At 58.2% G+C, this 19,549-nt stretch overlaps 1 protein-coding gene across 1 annotated transcript in view; it reads right to left on the reverse strand.

Annotated features, from left to right (window-relative positions):
* Window positions 1-15,817: 15,817 nt before the first annotated feature.
* Window positions 15,818-19,549, reverse strand: part of LOC121284317 (START domain-containing protein 10-like) — a 33,270-nt gene continuing 29,538 nt past the window's right edge. Inside the window, exon 5 of the mRNA XM_041199712.1 lies at window positions 15,818-15,936. Within this exon, the coding sequence (XP_041055646.1) occupies window positions 15,818-15,936 (119 nt within the window). The remainder of the gene's footprint in view (window positions 15,937-19,549) is intronic.

Raw genomic sequence — 19,549 nt, forward strand, 5'->3', positions numbered from 1 at the left:
AGAGCGAGAGAGAGAGAGCGCGAGAGAGAGAGCGCGAGAGAGAGAGCGCGAGAGAGAGAGAGCGCGAGAGAGAGAGAGCGCGAGAGAGAGAGCGCGAGAGAGAGAGAGCGCGAGAGAGAGAGAGAGCGCAAGAGAGAGAGAGAGAGCGCAAGAGAGAGAGAGAGAGAGCGCAAGAGAGAGAGAGAGAGCGTGAGAGAGAGAGAGTGAGAGAGAGAGAGAGCGCGAGAGAGAGAGAGCGCGAAAGAGAGAGAGAGCGCGAGAGATAGAGAGACAGAGAGAGCGCGAGAGAGAGAGAGACAGAGAGAGCGCGAGAGAGAGAGACAGAAAGAGCGTGAGAGAGAGAGACAGAGAGCGCGAGAGAGAGAGAGACAGAGAGAGCGCGAGAGAGAGGGAGAGAGACAGAGAGAGCGCGAGAGGGAGAGAGACAGAGAGAGCGCGAGAGGGAGAGAGACAGAGAGAGCGCGAGAGAGAGGGAGACAGAGGGAGCGCGAGAGAGCGCGAGAGAGAGAGCGCGAGAGAGAGAGCGCGAGAGAGAGCGCGCGAGAGAGAGCGCGCGAGAGAGAGCGCGCGAGAGAGAGCGCGCGAGAGAGAGCGCGCGAGAGAGAGCGCGCGAGAGAGAGCGCGCGAGAGAGAGCGCGCGAGAGAGAGCGCGCGAGAGAGAGCGCGCGAGAGAGAGCGCGCGAGAGAGAGCGCGCGAGAGAGAGCGCGCGAGAGAGAGCGCGCGAGAGAGAGCGCGCGAGAGAGAGCGCGCGAGAGAGAGCGAGAGAGAGAGAGCGAGAGAGAGAGCGAGAGAGAGAGCGAGAGAGAGAGCGAGAGAGAGAGCGAGAGAGAGCGTGCGAGAGAGCGCGCGAGAGAGAGCGCGAGAGAGAGCGCGAGAGAGAGCGCGAGAGAGAGCGCGAGAGAGAGCGCGAGAGAGAGCGCGAGAGAGAGAGAGCGCGAGAGAGAGAGAGCGCGAGAGAGAGAGAGCGCGAGAGAGAGAGAGACAGAGCGCGAGAGACAGAGCGCGAGAGACAGAGCGCGAGAGACAGAGCGCGAGAGACAGAGCGCGAGAGACAGAGCGCGAGAGAGCGCGAGAGAGAGAGCGCGAGAGAGAGAGAGAGCACGAGAGCGCGAGAGAGAGAGCATGAGAGCGAGAGAGAGAGCGCGAGAGAGAGAGCGTGAGAGAGAGAGCGCGCAAGAGAGAGCGCGCGAGAGAGAGCGCGCGAGAGAGAGTGCGAGAGAGAGTGCGAGAGAGAGTGCGAGAGAGAGTGCGAGAGAGAGTGCGAGAGAGAGAGTGCGAGAGAGAGAGTGCGAGAGAGAGTGCGAGAGAGAGAGCGCGAGAGAGAGCGCGAGAGAGAGCGCGAGAGAGAGCGCGAGAGAGAGCGCGAGAGAGAGAGCGCGAGAGAGAGAGCGAGAGCGCGAGAGAGAGAGAGTGCGAGAGAGAGAGAGCGCGAGAGGGAGAGAGCGCGAGAGAGAGAAAGAGCGCGAGAGAGAGAAAGAGCGCGAGCGAGAGAGAGCGCGAGAGAGAGCGAGAGCACGAGAGCGAGAGAGAACGCGAGAGAGAGAGCGCGAGAGAGAGAGCGCGAGAGAGAGAGCGCGAGAGAGAGAGCGCGAGAGAGAGAGAGCGCGAGAGAGAGAGCGCGAGAGAGAGAGAGAGAGCGCGAGAGAGAGAGAGCGCGAGAGAGAGAGCGCGAGAGAGAGAGAGCGCGAGAGAGAGAGAGCGCGAGAGAGAGAGAGCGCGAGAGAGAGAGAGCGCGAGAGAGAGAGCGCGAGAGAGAGAGCACGAGAGCGAGAGAGAGAGAGCACGAGAGCGAGAGAGAGAGAGCACGAGAGCGAGAGAGAGAGCGCGAGAGAGAGAGCGCGAGAGAGAGAGCGCGAGAGAGAGAGCGCGAGAGAGAGAGCGCGAGAGAGAGAGCGCGAGAGAGAGAGCGCGAGAGAGAGAGCGCGAGAGAGAGAGCGCGAGAGAGAGAGCGCGAGAGAGAGAGCGCGAGAGAGAGAGCGCGAGAGAGAGAGCGCGAGAGAGAGAGCGCGAGAGAGAGAGCGCGAGAGAGAGAGCGCGAGAGAGAGAGCGCGAGAGAGAGAGCGCGAGAGAGAGAGCGCGAGAGAGAGAGCGCGCGAGCGCGACAGAGAGAGCGCGACAGAGAGAGCGCGAGAGAGAGAGAGCGCGAGAGAGAGAGCGCGAGAGAGAGAGCGCGAGAGAGAGAGCGCGAGAGAGAGAGCGCGAGAGAGAGCGCGAGAGAGAGAGCGCGAGAGAGAGAGCGCGAGAGAGAGAGCGCGAGAGAGAGAGCGCGAGAGAGAGAGACAGAGAGAGCGCGAGATAGTGAGCACGAGAGAGAAAGAGAGCGTGAGAGCGAGAGAGAGCGCGAGAGAGAGAGCGCGAGAGAGAGAGCGCGAGAGAGAGAGCGCGAGAGAGAGAGCGCGAGAGAGAGAGCGCGAGAGAGAGAGCGCGAGAGAGAGAGAGAGCGCGAGAGAGAGAGCGCGAGAGAGAGAGCGCGAGAGAGAGAGCGCGAGAGAGAGAGAGCGCGAGAGAGAGAGAGCGCGAGAGAGAGAGAGCGCGAGAGAGAGCGCGAGAGAGAGAGCGCGAGAGAGAGAGCGCGAGAGAGAGAGCGAGAGCGCGAGAGAGAGAGCACGAGAGCGAGAGAGAGAGCGCGAGAGCGAGCGCGAGAGCGAGCGCGAGAGAGAGCGCGAGAGAGAGCGCGAGAGAGAGCGCGAGAGAGAGCGCGAGAGAGAGCGCGAGAGAGAGCGCGAGAGAGAGCGCGAGAGAGAGCGCGAGAGAGAGCGCGAGAGAGAGAGCGCGAGAGCACGAGAGAGAGAGAGAGAGAGCGAGAGAGAGAGAAAGAGCGCGAGAGAGAGAGAGCGCGAGAGAGAGAGAGCGCGAGAGAGCACGAGAGAGAGCGCGAGAGAGAGCGCGAGAGAGAGAGCGCGAGAGAGCGCGAGAGAGCGCGAGAGAGATAGCGCGAGAGAGAGCGCGAGAGAGAGAGCGCGAGAGAGAGAGCGCGAGAGAGAGAGCGCGAGAGAGAGAGCGCGAGAGAGATAGCGCGAGAGAGATAGCGCGAGAGAGATAGCGCGAGAGAGATAGCGCGAGAGAGAGAGCGCGAGAGAGAGCGCGAGAGCACGAGAGTGCGAGAGAGTGCGCGAGAGAGATAGTGCGAGAGAGAGAGCGCGAGAGAGAGAGCGCGAGAGAGAGCGCGAGAGAGAGCGCGAGAGAGAGCGCGAGAGAGAGCGCGAGAGAGAGCGCGAGAGAGAGCGCGAGAGAGCGCGAGAGAGCGCGAGAGAGCGCGAGAGAGCGCGAGAGAGCGCGAGAGAGAGCGCGCGAGAGAGAGAGAGAGCACGAGCGCGAGAGAGAGAGCGCGAGAGCGAGAGAGAGAGCGCGAGAGAGAGAGCGCAAGAGAGAGAGCGCGAGAGAGAGAGCGCGAGAGAGAGAGCGCGAGAGAGAGAGCGCGAGAGAGAGAGCGCGAGAGAGAGAGCGCGAGAGAGAGAGCGCGAGAGAGAGAGCGCGAGAGAGAGAGCGCGAGAGAGAGAGCGCGAGAGAGAGAGCGCGAGAGAGAGAGTGCGAGAGAGAGTGCGAGAGAGACAGCGCGAGAGAGAGAGCGAGAGAGAGAGAGAGCGCGAGAGAGAGAGCGCGAGAGAGAGAGAGAGCGCGAGAGAGAGAGAGAGCGCGAGAGAGAGAGAGCGCGAGAGAGAGAGAGAGAGTGCGAGAGAGAGAGAGCGCGAGAGAGAGATAGAGCGCGAGAGAGAGAGAGTGCGAGAGAGAGAGCGCGAGAGAGAGAGCACGAGAGAGAGAAAGAGCGCGAGAGAGAGAGCGCGAGAGAGAGAGCGCGAGAGAGAGAGCGCGAGAGAGAGAGTGTGAGGGAGAGAGAGAGCGCGAGGGAGAGAGAGAGCGCGAGAGAGAGAGAGCACGAGAGAGAGAGAGCGCGAGAGAGAGAGCGCGCGAGAGAGAGAGCGCGCGAGAGAGAGAGCGCGCGAGAGAGAGAGAGCGCGAGAGAGAGAGAGCGCGAGAGAGAGAGAGCGCGAGAGAGAGAGAGCGCAAGAGAGAGAGAGAGAGCGCGAGAGAGAGAGAGAGAGAGCGCAAGAGAGAGAGAGAGAGCGCAAGAGAGAGAGAGCGTGAGAGCCAGAGAGTGAGAGAGAGAGAGCGCGAGAGAGAGAGAGCGCGAAAGAGAGAGAGAGCGCGAGAGATAGAGAGACAGAGAGAGCGCGAGAGAGAGAGAGACAGAGAGAGCGCGAGAGAGAGAGAGACAGAGAGAGCGCGAGAGAGAGAGAGACAGAGAGCGCGAGAGAGAGAGAGACAGAGAGAGCGCGAGAGAGAGAGAGAGAGAGAGCGCGAGAGGGAGAGAGACAGAGAGAGCGCGAGAGAGAGGGAGACAGAGGGAGCGCGAGAGAGCGCGAGAGAGAGAGCGCGAGAGAGAAAGTGCGAGAGAGAAAGTGCGAGAGAGAGCGAGCGAGAGAGAGAGAGAGAGCGAGAGAGAGCGAGAGAGAGCGAGAGAGAGCGAGAGAGAGCGGGAGAGAGCGGGAGAGAGCGGAGAGAGCGGGAGAGAGCGGGAGAGAGCGGGAGAGAGCGGGAGAGAGCGAGAGAGAGCGAGAGAGAGCGAGAGAGAGCGAGAGAGAGCGAGAGAGAGAGCGAGAGAGAGAGCGAGAGAGAGAGCGAGAGAGAGAGCGAGAGAGAGAGCGAGAGAGAGCGCGAGAGAGAGCGCGAGAGAGAGATAGAGCGCGAGAGAGAGAGTGCGAGAGAGAGAGCGCGAGAGAGAGAGTGCGAGAGAGAGAAAGAGCGCGAGAGAGAGAGCGCGAGAGAGAGAAAGAGCGCGCGAGAGAGAGAGCGCGAGAGAGAGAGTGTGAGGGAGAGAGAGAGCGCGAGGGAGAGAGAGAGCGCGAGAGAGAGAGAGAGCGCGAGAGAGAGAGAGCGCGAGAGAGAGAGAGCGCGAGAGAGAGAGCGCGCGAGAGAGAGAGCGCGCGAGAGAGAGCGCGAGAGAGAGAGAGCGCGAGAGAGAGAGAGCGCAAGAGAGAGAGAGAGAGCGCAAGAGAGAGAGAGAGAGAGCGAGTGAGAGAGCGAGAGAGCGAGAGAGCGAGCGAGCGAGATCGAGCGAGTGAGAGAGAGAGATCGAGCGAGTGAGAGAGAGAGATCGAGCGAGTGAGAGAGAGAGATCGAGCGAGTGAGAGAGAGAGATCGAGCGAGTGAGAGAGAGAGATCGAGCGAGTGAGAGAGAGCGATCGAGCGAGTGAGAGAGAGAGATCGAGCGAGAGAGAGAGAGTGAGAGCGAGAGCGAGAGCGAGAGCGAGAGCGAGAGCGAGAGCGAGAGAGAGAGCGCGAGAGAGAGAGCGCGAGAGAGAGAGCGCGAGAGAGAGAGCGCGAGAGAGAGAGCGCGAGAGAGCGCGAGAGAGAGAGCGAGAGAGAGAGAGAGCGCGAGAGAGAGAGCGCGAGAGAGAGAGAGCGCGAGAGAGAGAGAGCGCGAGAGAGAGAGAGAGCGCGAAAGAGAGAGAGAGAGCGCGAAAGAGAGAGAGAGAGCGCGAGAGAGAGAGCGCGAGAGAGAGAGTGAGCGCGAGAGAGAGAGAGAGCGAGAGAGAGAGAGCGCGAGAGAGAGAGAGCGCGAGAGAGAGAAAGAGCGCGAGAGAGAGAGCGCGAGAGAGAGAGCGCGAGAGAGAGAGCGCGAGAGAGAGAGTGCGAGAGAGAGAGTGCGAGAGAGAGAGCGCGAGGGAGAGAGAGCGAGAGAGAGAGAGCGCGAGAGAGAGAGCGCGAGAGAGAGAGCGCGAGAGAGAGAGAGCGCGAGAGAGAGAGAGCGCGAGAGAGAGAGCGCGAGAGAGAGAGAGCGCAAGAGAGAGAGAGAGAGCGCAAGAGAGAGAGAGAGAGCGCAAGAGAGAGAGAGAGAGAGCTCAAGAGAGAGAGAGCGTGAGAGAGAGAGAGTGAGAGAGAGAGAGAGCGCGAGAGAGAGAGAGCGCGAAAGAGAGAGAGAGCGCGAGAGATAGAGAGACAGAGAGAGCGCGAGAGAGAGAGACAGAGAGAGCGCGAGAGAGAGAGACAGAAAGAGCGTGAGAGAGAGAGACAGAGAGCGCGAGAGAGAGAGAGACAGAGAGAGCGCGAGAGAGAGGGAGAGAGACAGAGAGAGCGCGAGAGGGAGAGAGACAGAGAGAGCGCGAGAGGGAGAGAGACAGAGAGAGCGCGAGAGAGAGGGAGACAGAGGGAGCGCGAGAGAGCGCGAGAGAGAGAGCGCGAGAGAGAGAGCGCGAGAGAGAGCGCGCGAGAGAGAGCGCGCGAGAGAGAGCGCGCGAGAGAGAGCGCGCGAGAGAGAGCGCGCGAGAGAGAGCGCGCGAGAGAGAGCGCGCGAGAGAGAGCGCGCGAGAGAGAGCGCGCGAGAGAGAGCGCGCGAGAGAGAGCGCGCGAGAGAGAGCGCGCGAGAGAGAGCGCGCGAGAGAGAGCGCGCGAGAGAGAGCGCGCGAGAGAGAGCGCGCGAGAGAGAGCGCGCGAGAGAGAGCGCGCGAGAGAGAGCGCGCAAGAGAGAGCGAGAGAGAGAGAGCGAGAGAGAGAGCGAGAGAGAGAGCGAGAGAGAGCGCGAGAGAGAGAGCGAGAGAGAGAGCGAGAGAGAGCGCGAGAGAGAGAGCGCGAGAGAGAGCGCGAGAGAGAGCGCGAGAGAGAGCGCGAGAGAGAGCGCGAGAGAGAGAGAGCGCGAGAGAGAGAGAGCGCGAGAGAGAGAGAGAGAGCGAGAGAGAGAGAGAGAGAGCGCGAGAGACAGAGCGCGAGAGACAGAGCGCGAGAGACAGAGCGCGAGAGACAGAGCGCGAGAGACAGAGCGCGAGAGACAGAGCGCGAGAGAGCGCGAGAGAGAGAGCGCGAGAGAGAGAGCGCGAGAGAGAGAGAGAGCACGAGAGCGCGAGAGAGAGAGCATGAGAGCGAGAGAGAGAGCGCGAGAGAGAGAGCGTGAGAGAGAGAGCGCGCAAGAGAGAGCGCGCGAGAGAGAGCGCGCGAGAGAGAGTGCGAGAGAGAGTGCGAGAGAGAGTGCGAGAGAGAGTGCGAGAGAGAGTGCGAGAGAGAGAGTGCGAGAGAGAGAGTGCGAGAGAGAGTGCGAGAGAGAGAGCGCGAGAGAGAGCGCGAGAGAGAGCGCGAGAGAGAGCGCGAGAGAGAGAGCGCGAGAGAGAGAGCGAGAGCGCGAGAGAGAGAGAGTGCGAGAGAGAGAGAGCGCGAGAGGGAGAGAGCGCGAGAGAGAGAAAGAGCGCGAGAGAGAGAAAGAGCGCGAGAGAGAGAGAGCGCGAGAGAGAGCGAGAGCACGAGAGCGAGAGAGAACGCGAGAGAGAGAGCGCGAGAGAGAGAGCGCGAGAGAGAGAGCGCGAGAGAGAGAGAGCGCGAGAGAGAGAGCGCGAGAGAGAGAGCGCGAGAGAGAGAGCGCGAGAGAGAGAGCGCGAGAGAGAGAGCGCGAGAGAGAGAGCGCGAGAGAGAGAGCGCAAGAGAGAGAGCGCGAGAGAGAGAGCGCGAGAGAGAGAGCGCGAGAGAGAGAGAGCGCGAGAGAGAGAGCGCGAGAGAGAGAGAGAGAGAGAGAGCGCGAGAGAGAGAGCGCGAGAGAGAGAGAGCGCGAGAGAGAGAGAGCGCGAGAGAGAGAGAGCGCGAGAGAGAGAGAGCGCGAGAGAGAGAGCGCGAGAGAGAGAGAGCACGAGAGCGAGAGAGAGAGAGCACGAGAGCGAGAGAGAGAGAGCACGAGAGAGAGAGAGAGAGCGCGAGAGAGAGAGCGCGAGAGAGAGAGCGCGAGAGAGAGAGCGCGAGAGAGAGAGCGCGAGAGAGAGAGCGCGAGAGAGAGAGCGCGAGAGAGAGAGCGCGAGAGAGAGAGCGCGAGAGAGAGAGCGCGAGAGAGAGAGCGCGAGAGAGAGAGCGCGAGAGAGAGAGCGCGAGAGAGAGAGCGCGAGAGAGAGAGCGCGAGAGAGAGAGCGCGCGAGCACGAGAGAGAGCGCGACAGAGAGAGCGCGAGAGAGAGAGAGCGCGAGAGAGAGAGCGCGAGAGAGAGAGCGCGAGAGAGAGAGCGCGAGAGAGAGAGCGCGAGAGAGAGAGCGCGAGAGAGAGAGCGCGAGAGAGAGAGCGCGAGAGAGAGAGCGCGAGAGAGAGAGCGCGAGAGAGAGAGCGCGAGAGAGAGAGCGCGAGAGAGAGAGCGCGAGAGAGAGAGCGCGAGAGAGAGAGAGCGCGAGAGAGAGAGCGCGAGAGAGAGAGCGCGAGAGAGAGAGAGAGAGCGCGAGAGAGAGAGCACAAGAGCGCGAGAGAGAGCGCGAGAGAGAGAGCGCGAGAGAGAGAGCGCGAGAGAGAGAGCGCGAGAGAGAGAGCGCGAGAGAGAGAGCGCGAGAGAGAGAGCGCGAGAGAGAGAGCGCGAGAGAGAGAGCGCGAGAGAGAGAGCGCGAGAGAGAGCGCGAGAGAGAGCGAGAGAGAGCGAGAGAGAGCGAGAGAGAGAGCGAGAGAGAGAGCGAGAGAGAGAGCGAGAGAGAGAGCGAGAGAGAGAGAGAGCGCGAGAGAGAGAGAGCGCGAGAGAGAGAGCGAGAGAGAGCGAGAGAGAGCGAGAGAGAGCGAGAGAGAGAGAGAGCGCGAGAGAGAGCGAGAGAGCGCGCGAGAGAGAGCGCGCGAGAGAGAGCGCGCGAGAGAGAGCGCGCGAGAGAGAGCGCGCGAGAGAGAGCGCGCGAGAGAGAGCGCGCGAGAGAGAGCGCGCGAGAGAGAGCGCGCGAGAGAGAGCGCGCGAGAGAGAGCGCGCGAGAGAGAGCGCGCGAGAGAGAGCGCGCGAGAGAGAGCGCGCGAGAGAGCACGAGAGAGAGCACGAGAGAGAGTGCAAGAGAGAGAGAGCGCGAGAGAGAGCGCGAGAGAGAGAGAGAGCGCGAGAGAGAGAGAGAGCACGAGAGAGAGAGAGAGCACGAGAGAGAGTGCGAGAGAGAGAGCGCGAGAGAGAGAAAGAGCGCGAGAGAGAGGAAGAGCGCGAGAGAGAGGAAGAGCGCGAGAGAGAGGAAGAGCGCGAGAGAGAGAGCGCGAGAGAGAGAGCGAGAGCACGAGAGCGAGAGAGAGAGCGCGAGAGAGAGAGCGCGAGAGAGAGAGCGCGAGAGAGAGAGCGCGAGAGAGAGAGCGCGAGAGAGAGAGCGCGAGAGAGAGAGCGCGAGAGAGAGAGCGCGAGAGAGAGAGCGCGAGAGAGAGCGCGAGAGAGAGCGCGAGAGAGAGAGCGCGAGAGAGAGCGCGAGAGAGCACAAGAGCGAGAGAGCACAAGAGCGAGAGAGAGAGCGCGAGAGAGCACAAGAGCGAGAGAGAGAGCGCGAGAGAGAGAGCGAGAGAGAGAGCGAGAGAGAGAGCGAGAGAGAGAGCGAGAGAGCGAGAGAGAGAGCGAGAGAGAGAGCGAGAGAGAGAGCGAGAGAGAGAGCGAGAGAGAGAGAGACCGAGAGAGAGAGCGAGAGAGAGAGCGCGAGAGAGAGCGAGAGAGAGAGCGCGAGAGAGAGCGCGAGAGAGAGCGCGAGAGAGAGAGAGCGCGAGAGAGAGAGCGCGAGAGAGAGAGCGCGAGAGAGAGAGCGCGAGAGAGAGAGCGCGAGAGAGAGAGAGAGAGCACGAGAGCGCGAGAGAGCACGAGAGCGCGAGAGAGCGCGCGAGAGAGAGCACGCGAGAGAGAGCGTGCGAGAGAGCGTGCGAGAGAGCGCGCGAGAGAGCGCGCGAGAGAGAGCGCGCGAGAGAGCACGAGAGAGAGTGCAAGAGAGAGAGCGCGAGAGAGAGTGCAAGAGAGAGAGCGCGAGAGAGAGTGCGAGAGAGAGAGCGCGAGAGAGAGAGCGCGAGAGAAAGAGCGCGAGAGAGAGAAAGAGCGCGAGAGAGAGAAAGAGCGCGAGAGAGAGAGCGCGAGAGAGAGAGCGCGAGAGAGAGAGAGCGAGAGAGAGAGAGCGCGAGAGAGAGAGAGCGCGAGAGAGAGAGAGAGCGAGAGAGAGAGAGAGCGAGAGCACGAGAGCGAGAGAGAGAGCGCGAGAGAGAGAGCGCGAGAGAGAGAGCGCGAGAGAGAGAGCGCGAGAGAGAGAGCGCGAGAGAGAGAGCGCGAGAGAGAGAGCGCGAGAGAGAGAGCGCGAGGGAGAGAGCGCGAGGGAGAGAGCGCGAGGGAGAGAGCGCGAGGGAGAGAGCGCGAGGGAGAGAGCGCGAGGGAGAGAGAGAGCGCGAGAGAGAGAGAGAGAGAGCGCGAGAGAGAGAGAGAGCGCGAGAGAGAGAGAGAGAGCGCGAGAGAGAGAGAGAGAGCGCGAGAGAGAGAGCGCGAGAGAGAGAGAGCGCGAGAGAGAGAGAGCGCGAGAGAGAGAGAGCGCGAGAGAGAGAGAGCGCGAGAGAGAGAGAGCACGAGAGAGAGAGAGCACGAGAGCGCGAGAGAGCACGAGAGCGCGAGAGAGCACGAGAGCGCGAGAGAGCGCGCGAGAGAGAGCGCGCGAGAGAGAGCGCGCGAGAGAGAGCGCGCGAGAGAGAGCGCGCGAGAGAGAGCGCGCGAGAGAGAGCGCGCGAGAGAGAGCGCGCGAGAGAGAGCGTGCGAGAGAGAGCGTGCGAGAGAGCGCGCGAGAGAGCACGAGAGAGAGCACGAGAGAGAGCACGAGAGAGAGCACGAGAGAGAGCGCAAGAGAGAGTGCAAGAGAGAGTGCAAGAGAGAGTGCAAGAGAGAGTGCAAGAGAGAGTGCAAGAGAGAGAGCGCGAGAGAGTGCGAGAGAGAGAGCGCGAGAGAGAGAGAGAGAGCGCGAGAGAGAGAGAGAGCGCGAGAGAGAGTGCGAGAGAGAGAGAGCGCGAGAGAGAGAAAGAGCGCGAGAGAGAGGAAGAGCGCGAGAGAGAGAGAGCGCGAGAGAGAGAGAACGCGAGAGAGAGAGCGAGAGCACGAGAGCGAGAGAGAGAGCGCGAGAGAGAGAGCGCGAGAGAGAGAGCGCGAGAGAGAGAGCGCGAGAGAGAGAGCGCGAGAGAGAGAGCGCGAGAGAGAGAGCGCGAGAGAGAGAGCGCGAGAGAGAGAGCGCGAGAGAGAGAGCGCGAGAGAGAGAGCGCGAGAGAGAGAGCGCGAGAGAGAGAGCGCGAGAGAGAGAGCGCGAGAGAGAGAGCGCGAGGGAGAGAGCGCGAGGGAGAGAGCGCGAGAGAGAGAGCGCGAGAGAGAGAGCGCGAGAGAGAGAGAGAGAGAGCGCGAGAGAGCGCGAGAGAGAGCGCGAGAGAGAGAGCGCGAGAGAGAGAGCGCGAGAGAGAGAGCGCGAGAGAGAGAGAGCGCGAGAGAGAGAGAGCGCGAGAGAGAGAGAGCGCGAGAGAGAGAGAGCGCGAGAGAGAGAGAGCGCGAGAGAGAGAGAGCGCGAGAGAGAGAGAGCGCGAGAGAGAGAGAGAGTGCGAGAGAGAGAGAGAGCGCGAGAAAGAGCGCGAGAGAGAGAGAGAGCGCGAGAGAGAGAGAGAGCGCGAGAGAGAGAGAGAGCGCAAGAGAGAGAGAGAGCGCGCGAGAGAGAGAGAGCGCGCGAGAGAGAGAGAGCGCGCGAGAGAGAGAGAGCGCGCGAGAGAGAGAGAGCGCGCGAGAGAGAGAGAGCGCGCGAGAGAGAGAGAGCGCGCGAGAGAGAGAGAGCGCGTGAGAGAGAGAGCGCGAGAGAGAGAGCGCGCGAGAGAGAGAGAGAGAGAGCGCGAGAGAGAGAGAGAGCGCGAGAGAGAGAGAGAGCGCGAGAGAGAGAGAGACACAGAGAGAGCGCGAGAGAGAGAGAGACACAGAGAGAGCGCGAGAGAGAGAGAGACAGAGAGAGCGCGAGAGAGAGAGAGAGAGACAGCGAGAGCGCGAGAGAGAGAGAGACAGAGAGAGCGCGAGAGAGAGAGAGAGAGACAGAGAGAGCGCGAGAGAGAGACAGAGAGAGCGCGAGAGCGCGAGAGAGACAGAGAGAGCGCGAGAGAGAGAGCGCGAGAGAGAGAGCGCGAGAGAGAGAGCGCGAGAGAGAGAGCGCGCGAGAGAGAGAGCGCGCGAGAGAGAGAGCGCGCGAGAGAGAGAGCGCGCGAGAGAGAGAGCGCGCGAGAGAGAGAGCGCGCGAGAGAGAGAGAGCGCGCGAGAGAGAGAGCGAGAGAGAGAGCGAGAGAGAGAGCGCGAGAGACAGAGCGCGAGAGAGAGAGCGCGAGAGACAGAGCGCGAGAGACAGAGCGCGAGAGACAGAGCGCGAGAGACAGAGCGCGAGAGACAGAGCGCGAGAGACAGAGCGCGAGAGACAGAGCGCGAGAGACAGAGCGCGAGAGACAGAGCGCGAGAGACAGAGCGCGAGAGACAGAGCGCGAGAGACAGAGCGCGAGAGACAGAGCGCGAGAGACAGAGCGCGAGAGACAGAGCGCGAGAGACAGAGCGCGAGAGAGAGAGCGCGAGAGAGCGCGAGAGAGAGAGAGTGCGAGAGAGAGAGAGCGCGAGAGAGAGAACGAGCGAGAGAGAGAGCGAGAGATCGCGAGCGAGAGAGAGATCGCGAGAGATAGATCGCGAGAGATAGATCGCGAGAGAGAGATCGCGAGAGAGAGAGAGATCGCGAGAGAGAGAGATCGAGGGAGAGAGAGATCGAGGGAGAGAGAGAGATCGAGAGAGAGAGAGATCGAGAGAGAGCGAGCGAGCGAGAGAGTGAGCGAGCGAGAGAGCGAGCGAGAGAGCGAGCGAGAGAGCGAGCGAGCGAGCGAGAGAGCGCAAGAGAGAGTGCGCGCGAGAGAGAGCGCGCGAGAGAGAGCGCGCGAGATAGAGAGCGAGAGTGCGAGCGAGAGAGCGAGCGAGCGAGCGAGCGAGAGAGCGAGCGAGAGAGCGAGCGAGAGAGCGAGCGAGCGAGAGGGCGAGCGAGAGGGCGAGCGAGAGAGCGAGCGAGCGAGAGAGCGAGCGAGCGAGAGAGCGAGCGAGCGAGAGAGCGAGCGAGCGAGAGAGCGAGCGAGCGAGAGAGCGAGCGAGAGAGCGAGCGAGCGAGCGAGCGAGAGAGCGAGAGAGCGAGAGAGCGAGAGAGCGAGAGAGCGAGCGAGCGAGAGAGCGAGCGAGCGAGAGAGCGAGCGAGCGAGAGAGCGCGAGAGAGAGAGCGCGAGAGAGAGAGCGCGAGAGAGAGAGCGAGAGAGAGAGCGCGAGAGAGAGAGCGCGAGAGAGAGAGCGCGAGAGAGAGAGCGCGAGAGAGAGCGCGAGAGAGAGAGCGAGAGAGAGAGCGCGAGAGAGAGCGCGAGAGAGAGCGCGAGAGAGAGCGCGAGACAGAGCGCGAGACAGAGCGCGAGAGATAGCGCGAGAGATAGCGCGAGAGAGAGCGCGAGAGATAGCGCGAGAGAGAGCGCGAGAGAGAGCGCGCGAGAGAGAGCGCGCGAGAGAGAGCGCGCGAGAGAGAGTGCGCGCGAGAGAGCGAGAGTGCGAGCGAGCGAGAGTGCGAGCGAGCGAGAGAGCGAGCGAGCAAGAGAGAGAGCGAGCGAGCAAGAGAGAGAGCGAGCGAGCAAGAGAGAGAGCGAGCGAGCAAGAGAGAGAGCGAGCGAGAGAGCGAGCGAGAGAGCGAGAGAGCGAGAGAGCGAGAGAGCGAGAGAGCGAGAGAGCGAGAGAGCGAGCGAGCGAGCGAGAGAGAGAGCGAGCGAGAGCGAGTGAGAGAGAGAGATCGAGCGAGTGAGAGAGAGAGATCGAGCGAGTGAGAGAGAGAGATCGAGCGAGTGAGAGAGAGAGATCGAGCGAGTGAGAGAGAGAGATCGAGCGAGTGAGAGAGAGAGATCGAGCGAGTGAGAGAGAGAGATCGAGCGAGTGAGAGAGAGAGATCGAGCGAGAGAGAGAGAGCGAGAGAGAGAGCGAGAGCGAGAGAGACAGAGCGAGAGAGACAGAGCGAGAGAGACAGAGCGAGAGAGAGAGCGAGAGAGAGAGCGAGAGAGAGAGCGAGAGAGAGAACGAGAGAGAGCGAGAGCGAGAGAGAGAGAGAGCGAGAGGGAGAGAGAGAGCGAGCGAGAGCACGAGAGCGCGAGAGCGCGAGTGAGCGAGTGAGCGAGAGTGCAAGAGAGCAAGAGAGCACGAGAACGAGAGGGAGCGCAAGCGAGTGCGAGAGAGAGCACAAGCGAGTGCGAGAGAGAGCACAAGCGAGTGCGAGAGAGAGCACAAGCGAGTGCGAGAGCGCAAGCGAGTGCGAGAGAGAGCGCAAGCAAGAGAGTGCGAGAGAGAGCGCAAGCAAGAGAGTGCGAGAGAGAGCGCAAGCAAGAGAGTGCGAGAGAGAGCGCAAGCAAGAGAGTGCGAGAGAGAGCGCAAGCAAGAGAGTGCGAGAGAGAGCGCAAGCAAGAGTGCGAGAGAGCGCAAGCAAGAGAGTGCGAGAGAGCGCAAGCAAGAGAGTGCGAGAGAGCGCAAGCAAGAGAGTGCGAGAGAGCGCAAGCAAGAGAGTGCGAGAAAGAGCGCAAGCGAGTGCGAGAAAGAGCACAAGCGAGTGCGAGAGAAAGCGCAAGCGAGTGCGAGAGAAAGCGCAAGCAAGAGCATGCGAGAGAGAGCGCAAGCAAGAGCATGCGAGAGAGAGCGCAAGCAAGAGCGTGCGAGAGAGAGCGCAAGCAAGAGCGTGCGAGAGAGAGCGCAAGCAAGAGAGTGCGAGAGAGAGCGCAAGCAAGAGTGCGAGAGAGAGCGCAAGGGAGTGCGAGCGAGAGTGCGTGAGAGCGCAAGCAAGAGCAAATGAGAGAGCACGAGAGGGAGCGCGAGAGAGCCAGCAAGCGCGAGAGAGCAGCAAGCGTGAGAGTGAGCAAGAGAGTGAGAGAGAGAGCAAGCGAGAGAGCTCCAGAGAGCAAGAGAGAACGAGTGAGAGAGTACGAGCAAGAAAGCGAGCAAGAGAACACGAGACAGAGAGCGAGAGAGCGTGAGAGAGAGAAGAAAGGAGAGAGAGGAAAGGAGAGAAAAAAGAGAGCGAGAGCAAAGAGCGCGAGAGCAAGAGAAAAGAGACAGGACAGAGTGAGAGAAAAGAGAAAAGAGAGAGACTACGAGGTGCACGGGGCCTCCACTCCCAATGCTTTCACCGATTCTCACCGCCATCCCCCAGCTCTCAGTGAGGGTGGGAGAGTGAGTGAGTGAGGGTGGGGGAGTGAGGGTGAATGAGAGGGTGTGTGGGCGAGGCCAGTGAACAAGAGATGGGTGAGGGGGGGCGCGGGGGGTTAAGTCGGACTGGAACAAGGAGCATTCCACGTTTACCACGAAAAGGCAGGGATAACCAGGATCCATTCAGGTACCCGTAGCAACACCATTTATTTGGAGGAAGTGAGTGGAGTTGAAGGAGAAGTTGTTCAAAGTGAGAACAAGTTCAGCCAGGCGGAGGAGAGTAGCGGTGGATGGAGATTGTTTGGGCCTCTGTTCGGGGAAGAAAAGGAGAGCCATCAGACCATCCCGCTGGGGGATGGAGGTGGTTAGGGCCAGGAAACTGGAAACTGCTGAAGTGACTTAAGAGCATGAGTAGAGTCACGGGTATAGGTGGGAAGAGACTGGACAAGTCAAATATAACAGTCTTCAGGTATGATTGGCAGAGATTAACCAGTCACCTAGCCAGGAATATTGATGTCACTATATGCAGTCGCCCAAGTGTTCTGCACATGTAATTGTTCTGCCAGTGCTCTAGATGGCACTATAGTTGGAGTAACATTCCTGCCATTGGTCACTGGACATGTCCAACCAACCAGACCCGCCTTCTCTACAGACCATTGGAAAACAAACAGACTTGTTTAAAATGAGCCGATTTCCCCTGTTGTTTCTTGCCGCAGTGTCTGGCAGGTAAAATATATTTCACCTCTCTACTATTTTTCCTTAGTTCTGTTGAGGAGTCATGCGGACTCGAAACATTAACTGTGTCCCTCTCCGCAGATGCTGCCAGACCTGCTGAGTTTTTCCAGCTATTTTTGTTTTTGTTTTGGATTTCCAGCATTCGCAGTTTTTTTTTGCTTTTATCTAATATGAACCTGCCCCGGGGAGACTGACAACGCTACCTCGACATCAAACATCATACTCACTTTGGGAGCCAGAAGCTGCCATGATTGATTCACCACCCATTTTGGTAACGAGCCTACAAACAGAAAATAAAGACACAAGTTGTTCACTTGAATTCCAACACAGGACTGATAATAAAAGGCAATAAAAGGTTCATCTAACGTCTGTCATGACTCAGGGCGCAGCAGGAGGAGATCCTTCAACCGATACCCAAACATCAACCTCACCCCCACCACCTCCCACCGCAACCACCCCCCCTGCCCCCAACCATTGTAAGATTATCTGATCATTACACCCGCCCCCCCACCGTCCCCCCCGCCCCCAACCACTGTAAGATTATCTGATCATTATCATGTTGTTGTTTGTGGGATCCTGCTGTGTACATACTGGCTGCCATGTTTCTTGCATTTCAGAAAGGCGGCAATTTGTCCATCAAGCTCCATCATGCTTCGAGTCCCAACGTCTTAATGATGAGGCAGAGCAGCAACAGAAGGGGGAAAGAAAAGGAAGCAAATCCCTCACTCCGGATCCCACTGCCCCAAAGATCGATGGGTCAAGAAGGTTTGTTCAGTCAATGACGACCAATGGCAGAAACTCGCGACAATGAGTAGATGTCAATCCTTGAATCGAGGGACAGCTGACAACGCAACAGTGACTTGGAGTAAATTTCATTGGCTGTGAAGTGCTTTGGGATGTCCGGAAAGGCACTATATAAATTCAAGCCTTTCTTTACCATTTTGATAGTCGAATAATACAACAATGATGGTATTGGGTATAGTAATGTAGTGGTTATGTTTCTTTTATTCATTCTAAGGATGTGGGCATCGCTGGCTGGGCCAGCATTTATTGCCCATCCCTAACTGCCCTTGAGATGGTGGTGGTGAGCTGCTTTCTTGAACCGCTGCAGTCCATGTGGTGTAGGTACACCCACGGTGCAATTAGGGAGGGAGCTCCAGGATTTTGACCCAGCGACAGTGAAGGAACGGCGATATATTTCCAAGTCAGGATGGTGTGTGACTTGGAGGGGAACTTCCAGGTGGTGGTGTTCCCATGTGTCTGCTGCACTTGTCCTTCTAGATGGTAGTGGTGGTGGGTTTGGAAGGTGCTGTCGAAGGAGCCTTGGTGAATTCCTGCAGTACATCTTGGAAATGCTACTGTCATGAAAATATAATCATTTTCATAATATTATTGTGATTTATTGTAAATGTAGGTTAATAGTGAGGTTTGGATTCGTTTCTCTGTGTGGATGTGTGTGTGGGGAGGTTTTAATTGAATTGCAGACAGCTAGTCTAGTGCTTTTGAGTTATCAAAAGAGAAACTAGGTTTGAAGTGTTAAATACACAATCATGGCTGAAGTTTTAGAATGTGAGGTGTGAGGAACATTTACATTTTTAGATAAATCAGAGTGGTGAATTTCAAAGCGATGGTAAGGTGTTACACCTAGCCAACAGAGGCTAAGCCAAACAGTGTGTTTATTTTTCCCAAAGGTTACTGATAATATGAGTGCTATGCAAGATTTATATTATGAGAAGAGTAAAGTTACAACGACATATTGGAACAATGGGATTTACATTAAAAGGGGAGAAACAATTGTAAAGGAGCTGACATTATGTGTAAGGAGAAGGAATTCTAAGATCTAAGTGTGAAAAGCCTCTAGCCTCTATGTACCAAGTTGCTGTCTACAGGAACCAAAGCTAAAAAAAACTCACTGAATATCACTGTCCAGGGTATTGTGTGCTTTGCCTGGGTCTGTTGAAATCTATCTTGTTTTACTGTTGCCTTAACAGAGGTGTAACAGGAGTCAGATTAATTAGGAGAGTTAGGAGTTGTTATAGTAGTAATTTGTAGAACTATGTGTGTGCTTTAAATCTTTTCTACTATTAATACATGTTTAATTTAGTTTTGTAAGAAACCTCTAAGACTCAGTGGGCTTATTCCCACTGAATTCAAGACACGCATCTCAAAATAAAAATGCTAATTGTAAAACAGTTGTGACAGTTGTTTCAAGTTTCCCTCTGGGGTTTGAGCAGCTTGGTATTTACCATCCGCTGGGCCATAATGCTAACATTGCTGTCACTGTACATTGGTGGTGCTGCCACTGTGCGACAGTGGTGGAGGGAGTGAATGTTTGTGGATGGGGTGCCATCAAGCGGGCCGCTTTGTCCTGGACTATGTCTTAGTAAAATCCAGAGGCCTGGACTAATGCTCTAGAGATATGAGTTCAGGTCTTGCAATGACAACTAGAGAATCTAAGTTCAGCCAAGAAAATAAATCTGGAATGAAAAGTTGGTCTTAGTAACGGTGACCATGAAATCACTGGACTGTGGTAAATATCTACCTGGCTCATTAATATCCTTTAGGGAAGGAAATCTGACATCCTTACCTGGTCTGGCCTACATGTGACTCCAGACCCACAGCAATGTGGTTGACTTTTAACTGCCCCCCTGAAATGGCCAAACGAGACACTTAGTTGTATTCAAGAAGGTGGCTCACCACATTCTCAAGGGGCAAGAGGGGAGGGGCAATAAACACTTGCCCTTCCCAGTGACCTCCCCAGTGGTGAAGAGCCTTAGGACCCATGGGTCCAAAGTCACTACGTCCCCCCAAGCACGTTACTACTCACCATAGCTACGAGCAGAGTAGCTTTGTGAATAGGTTGCTGGACTAACAACCCAGAGAGCGCAAGTTCAAACCCGAACTCAGTTTGAAAAAAAAATCTGCCTAGCAAACTGTTCCATTGCAAGAAACAGAAGGTGCAGCACCAGGTTCTCCAAGCAACCAAGGATGGACAATACAATGGTGGCTCTGCCAGCAACACCCTCATCCCAGGAACAAACTCACATCTAAAGTTGTTCATATGTTGTGTCCCAAATTGTTACTGGCTGAAGGAAATCTATTTCTGAATCAATAAATACTAATGCTTCCACCATCTCTCAAGGGAGCCTATTCCATCGACTGATCACTCACTCACTGAAATAATGTTTTCACAAACATTCAGCCTCTCAATAACCTGCATTAGAGGGAGTTCAGAGAAGGAAGAAAAAGAGACGGATTCCTGGGATGAAGGCGTTTGTCTTATGAGGAAAGGTGGAGGACGTTGGGCCTCCTACTGATTGGAGTTGAGAAGAATGAGAGGTAATCTTACTGAAACATATCAGATTCTGAGGGGGTTTGACAGGGTGAAAGCTGAGAGGCTGTTTCCCCTTGTGGGAGAGACTAGAACTAGGGGACACAGTTTAAAAATAAGGGGTCTCCCATTTAAGATGGAGATGAGGAGGAATTTCTTCACCGAGGGTCATTAGTCTGTGGAATTATCTTGCCCGGAGAGCAGTGGAGGCTGGGTCATTGAATCTATTCATGGCTGAGTTAGACAGATTTTTGATAGACAAGGGAGTCAAGGGTTATGGAGGACCAGCTGGAAAGTGGAGTTAAGGCCACAATCAGGTCAGCCATCATCTTATTAAATGGCGGAACAGGCTTTATGGACTGAATGGCCTACTCCTGCTCCTACTTTTTATGTTTTTATCAAGCAACAAGTCTTCCCAACCAAGAGAAGGGCTTAGCTCTCCTCTGTGATTTGGTTTTGTAATTAGACCCGCAGGACGTGGATCTGGTCAGATTATATTCATCGCCCGTTCCTAGTTACCCTGTTCAAATCTTAACCGACCAGACCTCTTCAGAGTGTAGTG

Source organism: Carcharodon carcharias, chromosome 11 (genome assembly GCF_017639515.1).
Source record: "Carcharodon carcharias isolate sCarCar2 chromosome 11, sCarCar2.pri, whole genome shotgun sequence".
NCBI lineage: Eukaryota > Metazoa > Chordata > Chondrichthyes > Lamniformes > Lamnidae > Carcharodon > Carcharodon carcharias.